Below are 13,939 nucleotides of genomic sequence, written 5' to 3' on the forward strand. Positions count from 1 at the left end.
ACTGTCAGGGTATTAGTAATATTAATAAGTCAGAATTAGAAAGCCTAAGCAGTCAGATATTTGGAAAATTAATGACTGAACAGTACATAATATATATGGTGTATAGTCAGTGCTTTAAATCCTTACTTTAAAGAATTGCATTATACACAGATGTGTTTTATAAAGAATTCAGACTAATTTAGATGTATATATAATGAAAAGTCATTAAAGTGTCTCTTTCATCAAAGATTACCTTTGTCAGTGATTTGGTATACAAATTATCATTTTCCAGCTCAAGGCATATACCTTAATGTATTAAGGTACTTATTGGTGGTATTCAGTACTTTTTATGTGCCAGTTTTTTTTTAATCAAAAAAGGAGAGCACAGAGGAACAGGCTTTATGTTCATCATTCTAAATTACTTCTTTTGCTACCTATTTTTTTAAGGAATAAAACAATATTAAAGTCTCTACTGTATACTCAGAATAATAGAAATAGAAATATTCTATGCATTTGAAAAATTCGCAGAAGTTACATTACTCTTTATATTTTATTTCAACTTGTTTTTTCCATTTGATAGCTATGTGTAGTTGATGTATACAGAGTTTGTTCATTCTGAATATTTAAATAATACATATTTTTAAAAATGCTTATTTTAAAGATGAAATATTTAGGTTTGTGCATTGGGAAAACTCAGATTAACTGCATTCTGAAAAAATAAGTTCCTGAGATTTCCTTTTAGCAAACTTTTGAAACACAGATAACGTGACTTCCTGTCCCTCAGTTTCCTGTATCCATGACAACCCGTGTTTCACACACTGAGAGTGGAGGAACTAATGTGAAGAGTGGTGTTTCCTGAGCAAATTGTGACTTAAAATAAAAAAAGGTGGACGGGTGGAGGCCAGCAGTGCCACAGAAGAAATGCAGCCTAGAAATGTCGTTCTTCAGATTTAGAAAGAAAACCTTTACTTGAATCAGCTGAGTGTTAATACTATGAATTTCCTGTTCTTGGTAAGATTATTTATTTAAATATGAACTTTTAGCTGAAACAAGAAATAATTCGATTTGTAAAAATCCATAGTTTAAAGAGAGTTTAATTGTTCTGTACTGAATTTGTGTTTTCGAAAATTATGTTGTTAAATGGATAGTAGACAAAGTTGATGAAGGGCATATTTATATCCAAGATCTTTATCTCTGCATCATCATTTGTCAATTCTGTTATAGTCAGTTGTAATATTTTAGGTTAACTTAGCAAACATTTTATTTTGCAGTTCATTAAATTTGATTATCATTTTGTTAAACAGTGAGTTAATGGCCTAGAGGTGCTAATAATTCTAGAACATATTTCAAACTTATTATTTTATGCTATCACTGTAGTATGATTTATGATATTTAGTATTATGGCTAATCCTAATAAAATAGGGAATAGAATTTCTAGTACTATAAAGCTTTCAGTTAAAGAACTTTTTGATGATTTAAAGTTTTACCTTTTCTTTTTGTAGCCAATTTTGATATGAACAGAGAAACCAAGAACAGGGCTATGTGTGGAGTACGTTTTTTTCTGCCTTGCCTACGACTGTTTCTACTTGTTACCTGTTATCTTGTATTATTATTCCATAAAGAGATTCTTGGATGTTCGTCTGTTTGCCAGCTCTGCACTGGGAGACAAATTAACTGCCGTAACTTAGGCCTTTCAAGTATTCCCAAGAATTTCCCTGAAAGTACAGTTTTTCTGTATCTGACTGGAAATAATATATCTCATATAAATGAAAGTGACTTAACTGGACTTCATTCTCTTGTAGCATTGCATTTAGATAATTCTAGCATTGTGTATGTATATCCAAAAGCTTTTGTTCATTTGAGGCATCTGTATTTTCTGTATCTGAATAATAATTTTATAAAACGCTTGGATCCTGGAATATTTGAGGGACTTTCCAATCTTCGTAATTTATATTTACAGTCTAATCAAGTATCTTTTGTTCCAAGAGGAGTGTTTCACGATCTAGTTTCAGTTCAGTACTTAAATCTGCAAAGAAATCGCCTCACTGTCATCGGGAGTGGTACCTTTGTTGGTATGATTGCTCTTCGGATACTTGATTTGTCAAACAATAAAATTTTGAGAATATCAGACTCAGGCTTTCAACACCTTGGAAACCTGGATTGTTTGTATCTAGAAGGTAATAATTTAACAAAAGTACCATCAAATACTTTTGAAGTACTTAAGAGTCTTAAAAGACTTTCTTTGTCTCATAACCATATTGAAACAATACAGCCCTTTGCATTTAAAGGGCTTGTCAATTTGGAGTATCTCCTCCTGAAAAATTCAAGAATTAAAAATGTTACTAGGGATGGATTTAGTGGAATTAGTAACCTTAAACATTTGATCTTAAGTCATAATGATTTAGAAAATTTAAATTCTGACACATTTAGTTTGTTAAAGAATTTAATTTACCTTAGGTTAGATAGAAACAGAATAATCAGCATTGATAATAATACATTTGAAAACATGGGAACATCTTTGAAGATTCTTAACCTGTCATTTAATAATCTTACAGACTTACATCCAAGGGTCCTTAAGCCATTGTCTTCACTGATTCATCTTCAGGCAGATTCTAATCCTTGGGAATGTAACTGCAAACTATTGGGTCTTCGTGACTGGTTAGCGTCTTCAGCCATTACTCTAAACATCTTTTGTCAGAATCCCCTATCCATGCGTGGCAGAGCGTTGCATTATGTTAAATGGACTGACTTTACAAATTGTGTTACATCTTCTGCAAATGTATCCAGAACTTGGGCTATATCATCTCTTCATATTTACCACAAGACCACTGCGTTAATGATGGCCTGGCATAAAATAACCACAAACGGGAAACATTTGGAAAACACTGCGAGCGTTACTTTCGGGGAACGAATCCGTACTTCACCTGTCAGTAGATTTTTTCAAGAGAATACCTTTGGTAATCCATTACAGACTACTGCGATGTTACCTGTGCAAATACAGCGTACTTCTCCGGTTAACTTGAACTTGGAAAAAAAAAGTGCTCTACCGATTGATGCTGCTTCAGTATCAGGGAAAACATCTCCGATCTGTACACAAGAAGTTGAAAAGCTGAATGAGGCTTTTGACATTTTGCTAGCTTTTTTTATTTTAGCCTGTGTTTTAATTGTTTTTTTGATCTACAAAGTTGTTCAATTTAAACAAAAACTAAAGGCACCAGAAAACTCAGGGGAAAATAGACTTGAATACTACAGCTTTTATCAGTCAGCAAGGTATAATGTAACAGCTTCAATTTGTAACACTTCCCCAAATTCTGTAGAAAGCCCTGGTTTGGAGCAGATTCAGCTTCATAAACAAATTGTTCCTGAAAGTGAGGCACAGGTCATTCTCTTTGAACATTCTGCCTTATAATTCAATTAAATAATGGGCTTCAAGAGAACCTCAGTGTCATGGACATGAATAAAACTGAAACATCCCTATAGAATTATAGACTTTGGGTATATGATGATTTCTGTGAGCTTAGTATAATAAATACAGGTTTTTAATAATTTGTGAATACTGTATTCATTCCGTAAATATTATCATTGATAGGCACTATATTAAGTAATAATAATAGCTAACATTTCTGTGTACCAAGCACTATGTTAAATGTTTTACATATAACACTGAATCCTTAAAAAGCCTATAAGGTAATAATATCTTCGTTTTACAGATAGGGAAACCTAGGCAGAGTGAGTTAAGAAAGTGTCCCAAATTCCAGAGTGCATGCTTTTAATTTTCTGCTGTCCTGCTGCCTGGCTGCTAGGGTTATAATTGTGAACAACACGGACATGGTTCCTATTTTTGGTAGAGCTTGAAGTATTGAGGAGGACACATAGGGTTATTGTACAGTATGGTAAGTACTGCACTTGGAGGTACTGTTTTGTATAACATCTATGGAGATGAGAGAAGGATTTATAAGAAGAGGGATATTGAAACTGGCTTGCAAAGAATGAGTAGACATTAACCTAGTGAGGAGAGCTGAGTAGTAGGTAGAGATAACATTGTATCAGAAGGGTTGAAGAAATAGAATACTGCTTGCAGGAACTAAAATTCACTCCATCTGAAGTTGTGAATGGTATTGAGATCTGCAGCTAGAGAGAAAAATCAGATGATGAAGGATGTTGTAATTTCATGTTTTTCCCTGTGGCAGCTGGGGGCCATGGAAGGATCTTAAGCAGTGGTAAAAGTAGCAAATGCTATCTATTTGGTGACACATTCAGTGCTTCTTTTAAACATTTAGCATTTGGCAAGTACAAACTGAAAGTGCACTGTTTCTGGAAGTAACAAGACTAGAACCAGGATTAATCTGAATCATTAATCCAGGGGAGAGATGCTGGCAGCCTGGGCCAGGGTGTTGGCAGAGAGGATGGATGGATTCTTGAGCTACTTTGCAAGGTGCCTTGATGATTGGTTGAGTGGCAGACGAGGGAGAAATCGTATGTTAAGTTTTGGGGAAATGTTTGCCTTAAGATTACAGCAACATTTTAGAAAACGTCTGTTCATTTATAAACCACATACAGAACGAAATAGACCTGTTTGAGTCACCACTTAGGTCAAGAAATAGAACATTCAAATAGAACACATACGTGGACTATTCTTAAACTTGAGGATTATAGAGATAGCCAAGTGTTTAAGCTTTAAGGTGGAGGGGGACCCATATGTAATTAGGATATTTTTACTCCTTTATCTTACCCACACCACAACAAAAACAGCAAAATGTGTCATGTTTGTTTTCAAGGGTTGTGAAAATGGCGGGGGAGGGGGTGGAAGGGGGGAAGCCTGGAAACCTTTTCCACGGCTCTGAAAATGAGCTTTGATGTTAGGTCTTCCTGCCCACCAAGCTGGCTTTGCATGCACGTCACCCATCCTGTCACACTCCTTGTTCTTCCCACTTCTTTGCTTGTCTTCTGTTGCTGGGCCAGACTGAAAAACACATGCATGGACTTGTAGTGTGTTGTGCTGCTCTGGACTAAGAGTAAGGAGAATGGGGTAGGTGAAACCAAAGAGAACGTTGTTCTCTTTGCCAGTTAGACTTTGTTCACATGCATCACCCACTGAATAATATATATATTTTTCTCCTTAGAAGGCCTGTTTCATTTCTCATTAAAACTTGTATTTTTCTGTTTCTGGACTTACTAATGGGGCCTTAGGTAGGTATTCATATCCCTTAGGAGGGATATGAATGAGTTGTATAATTATTATCTAGATTGTTAATGATTTCACAGTTAGGGAGTGCTATTAACGAGATAATGGGCCCACTTTTTTCAGTATTGCACCATCTCAAGTATAGTTTTTAAAAACATTTATAATGGTGAGGTTATGCGTCCAATCCCATAATTATCAAATCTATTCAATTCTTTTTTATTACTTAAAAAAACAAAACAAGAAAAACACAAGAACTAGTTTGTCAGGTGATTCCTATAAGCATTGAAAACAAGTACTGGTTAGGTTTTTTCACCCTAATGTCTTTTCCAAACAGTTCTATACCGGTCATTGATCATCTCCTTTTTATGGAACTTTAGTATATCTTCATTGAACAGTATTTCTTAAAGCATAGTCTTCCTGTTGAAAATCATGTAAAATGGCAGTTTCTTCTCAATCCACTACACACAGATCATTGTAGTTATTTCTTATTGTCTTAAAGAGAATGGCTTGCTTTTTCCCCCCTGCCTCTCTGCACTCATTAAAAAATAGTTAATTGGAAGGATGGTTTATAATATGAGCTTCCCAGGTGGCACTAGTGGTTAAAAAAAAAAAAATCTGCCTACCAATGCAGGAGATGCAAGAGACATGGGTTTGATCACTGGGTTGGGAAGATCCCCTGGAGTAGGAAATATTCTTGCCTGGAAAATTCCATGTACAGAGGAGCCTGGAGGGCTACAGTCCACAGGGTCACATAGAGTCAGAGACTACTGAGCACACAGATGTACAGTGGGAGAATGGCTTATAATGTGAAAGACTTTGTAAGGATAATTGTTGGGTATAAATTTTTATTTGTAAATAACTCAGTGAATTTCCACATGAATTTTTTTATCCTATTTCCTTGCTACCATTTGTCAATGGAACTAGGTTTACTAATTCATACACTTTTCACATGACCATGAAGAGAATTAACTGTGTAGAAAGATGTATGTAATAAGACCGATATATCAGGGCTTTTTCCTTTTTTTTTCAATAAACTGTTCTTTACTTAGACTTGTTAATATAAGCAGAAAAATATACTTTAGAGAATATTTTATTTGGTTGTGGCTTTTAGTGCTTAAAAATGTATTTGTTTTCTTAAATTGCCCTAAGTTCATCCACCCTCTAACTTAGGATTTGAGTTCAAATATTATTAGGTGCAGTATACGAGTTGTGATCTAGTTACAGCAGAGAAAATTTTAAAGTGACTAAAGTTCTGGTTTCTTTCTTGGGCTTGCTACTATGAAAAACTTAAATCATCAACTTTAGGTTATAAAACTGTTCAGAACAGGTAATTTAAAATTTTGTGTTCTTGTAAGTGTTGTGTTCCTGAATACCTGTTTTTCTCCAGGGCCCAAGGGGATGAAGATGTGATGTTAAGTATGTAAATTCATCACATCGAGAAGTTATGGTCTATGATGGTGAAAAGGTGCTAACTAGAAAATTACTAATAAAAGTTGGACAAGTGAAAAGAAACTAGAGTCCTGTTCACATTTAATCTATTATTATTGTTTGGTAACCAGATGAATATTAAAATTTTTTTTTTTTTGATTTGTGCCTTTGGGATTAAGAATTTTGGATTATCTTTCTAGGGGCATTTTGTTTTCTGAACACCTGTTGTTGAGTGTGTAATGATACAAAAGGACAGAAATAGTTTTAAGCCACTGTGATTTTTTTAAGTTGGGTGGAAAACACAAGAAAGAAGGATTTTTTTTTTCTTTAGTATTGTGCATAGTTTTTAAAAGTAAGGAAAAAAAAATCACTTTCCATGAAGTTTCTGCAATTCACATATTCTGCAGGTACTTTTATATACCTGGAAAGTAACCTCAAAATGTCATACTTCTAGGAAATACTAAGATTAAGAGCTGAAGTTTCACTCCTGTGCACTTGACTAAAAAAGAAAGTTTACTAAAGAGTGGAATTGTTTTCAATGATCAGGTGATTTTTACCTACTGAGTAAAATTTTTCATGCCCTCACCGATTTATTTAACGTTTGTGTATATATACATATATATATTATGTATATACACACACATATATACAAAGCAAGCAGATGTTTAAAAAGGCCTGCTTTCTTTCTGTAGTGTAGGTATAACTCTGGCCTGTGCAAATAAATTAAAGTATCAACCAAATATGTACCATAAGAAAAAGTGATAACTAAAAAGGAAGACTGCTGATACTTCTTGCCCTTCAGTTTTAATTTTATTGTCTTTTTTCTTCCTGGTGTTAAACATTCCTTGCATTATCTAAGATGAATGTTTCAGACATAGGTTTCAATACAGCGATTTTCTGTTCTGTTTTCTGCCTCAAATCTGGTGTAGATGAATCAGTTGTAATATGTTATCTACAGCTTAGTTACCCATACTTGTAATTTAAAAAAGAAATAAGTAAAATTAATATAGTTTATAAAACAAGGGAGGGCAGTTTTTGAGCTTTGCTGCTACTGCTACTACTGCTGCTAAGTCACCTCAGTCGTGTCCAACTCTGTGCGACCCCACAGACAGCAGCCGACCAGGCTCCGCCGTCCCTGGGATTCTCCAGGCAAGAACACTGGAGTGGGTTGCCGTGAGCTTTGGGGATCATTAATTCCCATGATTATTTATTCTGTATTCACATGACGCATAATGTTACCCTAAGGGACTCCAGGGGGTCTTCCTGGCCCAGGGATCAGACTCATGTCTCTTGTGACTCCTGCATTGGCAGGCAGATTCTTCCCTGGTGACTCAGATGGTAAAGAATCTGTCTTCAGTATGAGAGGCCTGGGTTCAATCCCTGGGTTGGGAAGATCCCCTGGAGAAGGGAGTGGCTACTGATTCCAGTATTCTTGCCTGGAGAATTCCATGGACAGAGAAGCCCGGTGGGCTACAGTCCATGGTGTCGCAGAGTCGGACATGACTGAGTGACTAACATTTTCACTTTTCACTTTCCACTTGGGAAGCACAAATTAATTGATTTCCTGGTATAAATCCACCTGCTTTTAATACTCAGTAAGCCAGTCTACTGAAGTTTGCTCGTGGGACAACACTAAGATAAAGTTTTGGCTTTAATAATCAGCTATCAGGTTTTTTTGTTTGTAAACTCCTGAATGTTATTTTTTCTCCTCTGCTGTAGAAAACCTCAGTTTCCATATCCATGGATACAGAAGATCTCATGTACTATATCATTTTAGAGTATAAGGGACTTGAGCATCCATGGATATCCAAGCACAGTTGTATAGACTAGCATGGAGTTTGGCTAATTCTTTCAGGGGCACTAGATGGCTGTGTTCTAGCTAATGTGAACTGCCACTTGTGGTATGCATAGGTTTCAGAAAATTAAAATTTCTAAAAGTACATGGTCTCCTCTGGCTACTTTTTACTTCTCCACATTATACCTGACACTAGATTCGAGTGGATTTACACGAGAAGACTACTATTAGGAGATGATACACTGAGAATTCCAATAATGTGTTACTCATATAAGTCCAGTATGTAGCACATATTAAAGGAAAAACTGAGCTTTTTTCATAAACAAAAATAGTATAATATCTAATTCTTGGCTTGTTGTGTTTAAAGAAATAATGTATATAAGATTATCTAAGTACAATGACTTTTCTCTTCTCTCTTCCGCCAAACCCATTGCTGTTTAGTTCCTGGTTTACAGCTCTCTTTTGGTTGTTTCCATTTTAGATGTCCAACTACATTTTAAAGCATGTAATTCAGAAGGATTGTATATTACAGAAAACAAGACGCTTAATTTATAAAATATAGCATTGAGAGAATTGTGTGAATAAAAAGGAAAGCAAATACCTAATATTCAAAACTTCATATAGAATATTGTATAAAATTTTTACTTTAAATGCTTCTTTTTAAAGTGTTACATTTTACACATTTGGAAGGAACATTTCTGTAATACTTCAAAAAGGAGGAAAAAAAATATAACTTCATAGTGCTTCTTTTCTTTAAATATCTGTTCTGTATGCCAGGAAAGTACAAGCCTCATCTAGCGTTTTTGTTACCCCACTATTCTGGGGTTCTTTTCCCAAACTACTTAATGAATGATAATTGAGTTGTATCCTTCTGAGTGATTTTTTGAATTTGAATGCTCTGAAGATACATTACTTCTCCTTTTACTGATCCCCAAATATGTGCTTCCCAGGTGGCGCTAGTGGTAAAGAATCTGCCTGCCAGTGCAGAAGACAGGATTTAATCCCTGGGTTGGGAAGATCCCCTGGAGGAGGGCATGACACGCCACTTGAGTATTCTTGCCTGGAAATCCCATGGACAGAGGAGCCTGGCAGGCTGCAGTCCCTGGTGTCGCAAAGAATCAGACACGACTGAGGACACTCACACACACATATAAATATTGCATAGAATCCTTTTCTTCGGTACTTCTCTTCTAGAATCGACCCTTTTCATTCAAAGCCAAATTACATACGTTTCTATTTTGGGCCATAGTCATTTTCCCTCTTGAAATCCAAGCCTCACTCCCTCTGGTAGCTAATAGACACTCCAGAGTGAGCATGGTGTCCCTCTGTCTACTGGAAGTAACCCTCCCCTTCCCTGGTAGCTCAGAGGGTAAAGTGTCGGCCTGCAATGCAGGAGACCTGGGTTCGATCCCTGGGTCAGGAAGATTCCCTGGAGAAGGAAATGGCAACCCACTCTGGTACGCTTGCCTGGAAAATCCCATGGACGGAGAAACCTGGTAGGCTACGGTACATGGGGTCGCAAAGAGTCAGACACGACTAAGCGACTTCACTTTCACTTTTCCCTTTCCCCAGCTAGATTTCTGCCTCTTGTGTCCTTTTCTGTGCAGCATGGGTCACATTTTAGTGAAAAAAAATGACAGACTGAGATTGCCTCACCTCAGTTCTTCACCCCTACAAGATAGGCGTCCATCCAGACTTCTCTTGGTAGAGCTAGAAGTTCATCTGCTGGCAGGGGAGGGAAGAAAGGGGGTGAATCCCGATGGTCACTTGACTGACTTCTTTAAGCCAGGACAAGTTTTTCTTCTGACTAGTGTGTTCAGGCAGGGGAGAGGGTGGACCTGTGTCCTCTGGCCTGTGTCCAGTCTCCTTCTGGGAATATCCTTATCCTATCTTCTGTCAGATTTTGACACTTCTTTTTTGTCAGGCTTTCACTAATTCTGTTTTTTGGCTTTCTGTAAACCTCAGATTCCTAACCCACTAGATTTCTGTCAGAACTGTTCAGACTTTATTCTGGTTCCAACAGTGTCAGCTAAACAGTCTCTTCATTTATGAGAAAGGGGTGAAGTTACTGCTTTGGCAGTAACTGTGCAGTCAAAAGTTTATCTTGTCCATGTTGCAGTTTGATTATCATAATCTGTTCTCAGCTCATTCCATAAATGTGCATATCTGAATTGAGGCCTGATTATGTGGAACTGTGTTATTTTCTAATTATGGCAAAGATATGTCTTCTTACTGTCTCCTCAGAAATGTGTGCCCATGCTGGTAGCTCCAGCAGTGATCAGTATGACTTATTGTTGTTTTGGTGGCCAAGTCATGTCCGGCTCTTTTTTGTGACCCTCATGGACTACTGCCCACCAGGCTCCTCTGTCCATGTGATTTTCCAGGCAGTAATACTGGAGTCGGTTGTTGTTTCCTTCTCCAAGGGATCTTCCCAACCCAGAAATAGAACCCCAGTCTCCTGCATTGACAGGCAGATTCTTTACCACTGAGCCACCTGGGAAGCCCGTGTGTGTGTGTGTGTGTGTGTGTGTGTGTGTGTGTATTATTTTTCAGATTCTTCTCCATTGTAGATTTTGACAAGATACTGAGTATAGTTTCCTATGCTATACAGTAGGTCCTTCTTGATAATCTACTTCATACATACTAATATATATCTCTTAATCCCAAATTCCTAATTTATCCTTCTCCACCTTCCCTCTTTGGTATCCATAAATTTGTTTTCCATATCTTTGAGTCTATTTGTTTCATGAATAAGTTACTTTGTATCATTTTTTTAGATTTCACATATTAATTGATATCATATAGTATTTGTCTTTCTCTGTTTAGCTTACTTCACTTAATATGATAATCTCTCAGTCCACCCATGTTGCTGCAAATGGTATTATTTCATTCTTTTTTATGCCTGAGTAGTATCCCAATGTGGAGAAGGACATGGCGACCCTCTCCAGTGTTCTTGCCTGGAGAATCCCAGGGACGGGGGAGCCTGGTGGGCTGCCATCTATGGGGTCGCACAGAGTCGGACACGACTGAAGCGACTTAGCAGCAGCAGCAGCAGTATCCCAATGTGTATATATGTGTATGTGTGTATATAGACCTCATGGTGGATATTTAGTTGTTTCCTTGTTTTGGCTATTGTAAATTATGTTGCTTTGAACTTTGTGGAGCTTGTATTTTTTTGAATTAGAGTCTTCACCTTTTCTGGATTTATGCCCAGAGTGGAATTGCTCGATCATAGTGGTAACTCCATTTTCTGTTTTTTAAGGAACATTCATTCTGTTCTCTATAGTGGATGCACCAAGTTACATTCCCACCAACAGTGTAGGAGGGTTCCTTTTCCGCTACATTCTCCCCAGTATTTCTTATTTGTACACTTTTTGATGATGGCCATTCTGACTGGTACAGGGGGATACCTCATTGTAGTTTTGATTTGCATTTGTCTAATAATTAGTGATGGAATTCCAATTGAGCTATTTCAAATCCTGAAAGATGATGCTGTGAAAGTGCTGCACTCAGTATGTCAGCAAATTTGGAAAACTCAGCAGTGGCCACAGGACTGGAAAAGGTCAGTCTTTATTCCAATCCCAAAGAAAGGGAATGCCAAAGAATGCTCAAATTACTGCACAATTGCACTCATCTCACACGCTAGTAAAGTCATGCTCAAAATTCTCCAAGCCAGGCTTCAGCAGTATGTGAACCGTGAACTCCCAGATGTTCAAGCAGGTTTTAGAAAAGGCAGAGGCACCAGAGATCAAATTGCCAACATCCGCTGGATCATGGAGAAAGCCAGAGTTCCAGAAAAACATCTATTTCTGCTTCATTGACTATGCCAAAGCCTTTGACTGTGTGGATCACAATAAACTGTGGAACATTCTGAAAGAGATGGGAATCCCAGACCACCTGACCTGCCTGTTGAGAAACCTGTATGCAGGTCAGGAAGCAACAGTTAGAACTGGACATGGAACAACAGACTGGTTCCAAATAGGAAAAGGAGTACGTCAAGGTTGTATATTGTGACCCTGCTTATTTAACTTCTATGCAGAGTACATCATGAGGAACGCTGGGCTGGAAGAAGCACAAGCTGGAATCAAGATTGCCGAGAGAAATATCAATAACCTCAGATATGCAGATGACACCACCCTTATGGCAGAAAGTGAAGAGGAACTAAAAAGCCTCTTGATGAAAGTGAAAGAGGAGAGTGAAAAGGTTGGCTTGAAGCTCGACATTCAGAAAACAAAGATCATGGCATCTGGTCCCATCACTTCATGGGAAATAGATGGAAAAACAGTGGAAACAGTGTCAGACTTTATTTTTGGGGGCTCCAAAATCACTGCAGATGCTGATTGCAGCCATGAAATTAAAAGACGCTTACTCCTTGGAAGGAAAGTTATGACCAACCTAGATAGTATATTAAAAAGCAGAGACATTACTTTGCCAACCAGGGTCCGTCTAGTCAAGGCTATGGTTTTTCCCGTGGTCACATATGGATGTGAGAGTTGGACTGTGAAGAAAGCTGATCGCCGAAGAATTGATGCTTTTGAACTGTGGTGCTGGAGAAGACTCTTGAGAGTCCCTTGGACTGCAAGGAGATCCAACCAGTCCATTCTAAAGGAGATCAATCCTGGGTGTTCATTGGAAGGACTGATGGTAAAACTGAAACTGCAATACTTTGGCCACCCCATGCGAAGAGTTGACTCACTGGAAAAGACTGATGCTGGGAGGGATTGGGGGTGGGAGGAGAAGGGGACGACAGAGAATGAGATGGCTGGATGGCATCATCGACTCGATGGACATGAGTTTGAGTGAACTCCAGGAGTTGGTGATGGACAGGGAGGCCTGGCGTGCTGTGATTCGTGGGGTCGCGGAGAGTCGGACACGACTGAGCGACTGAACTGAACTGAATAATTAGCATGTTGAGCATCTTGTCATATGCCTACTGGCTCCAGTACCTTTTTCTCTAAGATGTTTCTATCTGAACCACATAAGGCAGACTGTGTTTCTTTAGAGATTTTTTTTTTAGTTCTTTTTTCCCCCACTTTATTGTTATTTTAAATTTGAGTGTAACTGCTTAGTGCTGTATGCTAAGTCACTTCAGTGGTGTCCGATCCTTTGTGACCCCGTGGGCTGTAGCCTGCCAGGCTCCTCTGTCCATGGAATTCTCCAGGCAAGAATAATGCAGTGGGTTTCCATTTCCTTAAGGGATCTTTCCAACCCAGGGATCGAACACACATTTCTTACGTCTCCTGCACCAGTAGGCAGGTTCTTTACCACTAGCACCACCTGGGAAGCCCATAACCGCTTTACAGTGTTGTGTTCGTTTCTGCTGTACAACAGTGTGAATCAGCTGTGTGACCTAGAGGGGTGGCATGGGGGAGTGGAGAGAAGTTTTTAATTCTTATGTGAAGGATATATAGTGATATCAAAAATATATACTATTTCAATAGGCTGTTATATACACATTAAAATATAACAGTGATATCAGCTTTTTATTATTTTGCCGATCTGTTGATTTAGTTCTCTAAAATCTGATCACACTTGAGAGTACAGACAAATGA

At 37.8% G+C, this 13,939-nt stretch overlaps 2 protein-coding genes across 5 annotated transcripts in view; both read left to right on the forward strand.

Moving 5' to 3' along the window:
- The window catches only part of IPO11 (importin 11), a 203,585-nt gene that overhangs the window by 155,186 nt on the left and 34,460 nt on the right, over positions 1-13,939 (forward strand). The window contains exon 29 of one of the 4 annotated variants that reach the window (XM_088827723.1): positions 764-882. The exons of the other annotated variants lie outside the window; for them this stretch is intronic. Coding sequence (XP_088683849.1) covers positions 764-779 — 16 coding nt within the window. The 3' untranslated portion in view covers positions 780-882. Of the gene's footprint in view, positions 1-763; positions 883-13,939 lie in introns of those variants that run through there. 4 annotated transcript variants of the gene reach the window in all.
- On the forward strand, positions 859-3,525 carry LRRC70 (leucine rich repeat containing 70). Its single transcript, XM_055422007.2, has 2 exons — positions 859-990; positions 1,482-3,525. Exon 2 carries the CDS (start codon positions 1,493-1,495, stop codon positions 3,386-3,388), a length of 1,896 nt encoding a protein of 631 aa, XP_055277982.2. The 5' UTR covers positions 859-990; positions 1,482-1,492; the 3' UTR covers positions 3,389-3,525.

The sequence above is a fragment of the Moschus berezovskii genome, chromosome 18, assembly GCF_049115385.1.
Source record: "Moschus berezovskii isolate FMDL1 chromosome 18, NW_MosBer_1.0, whole genome shotgun sequence".
Classification (NCBI taxonomy): Eukaryota; Metazoa; Chordata; class Mammalia; order Artiodactyla; family Moschidae; genus Moschus; species Moschus berezovskii.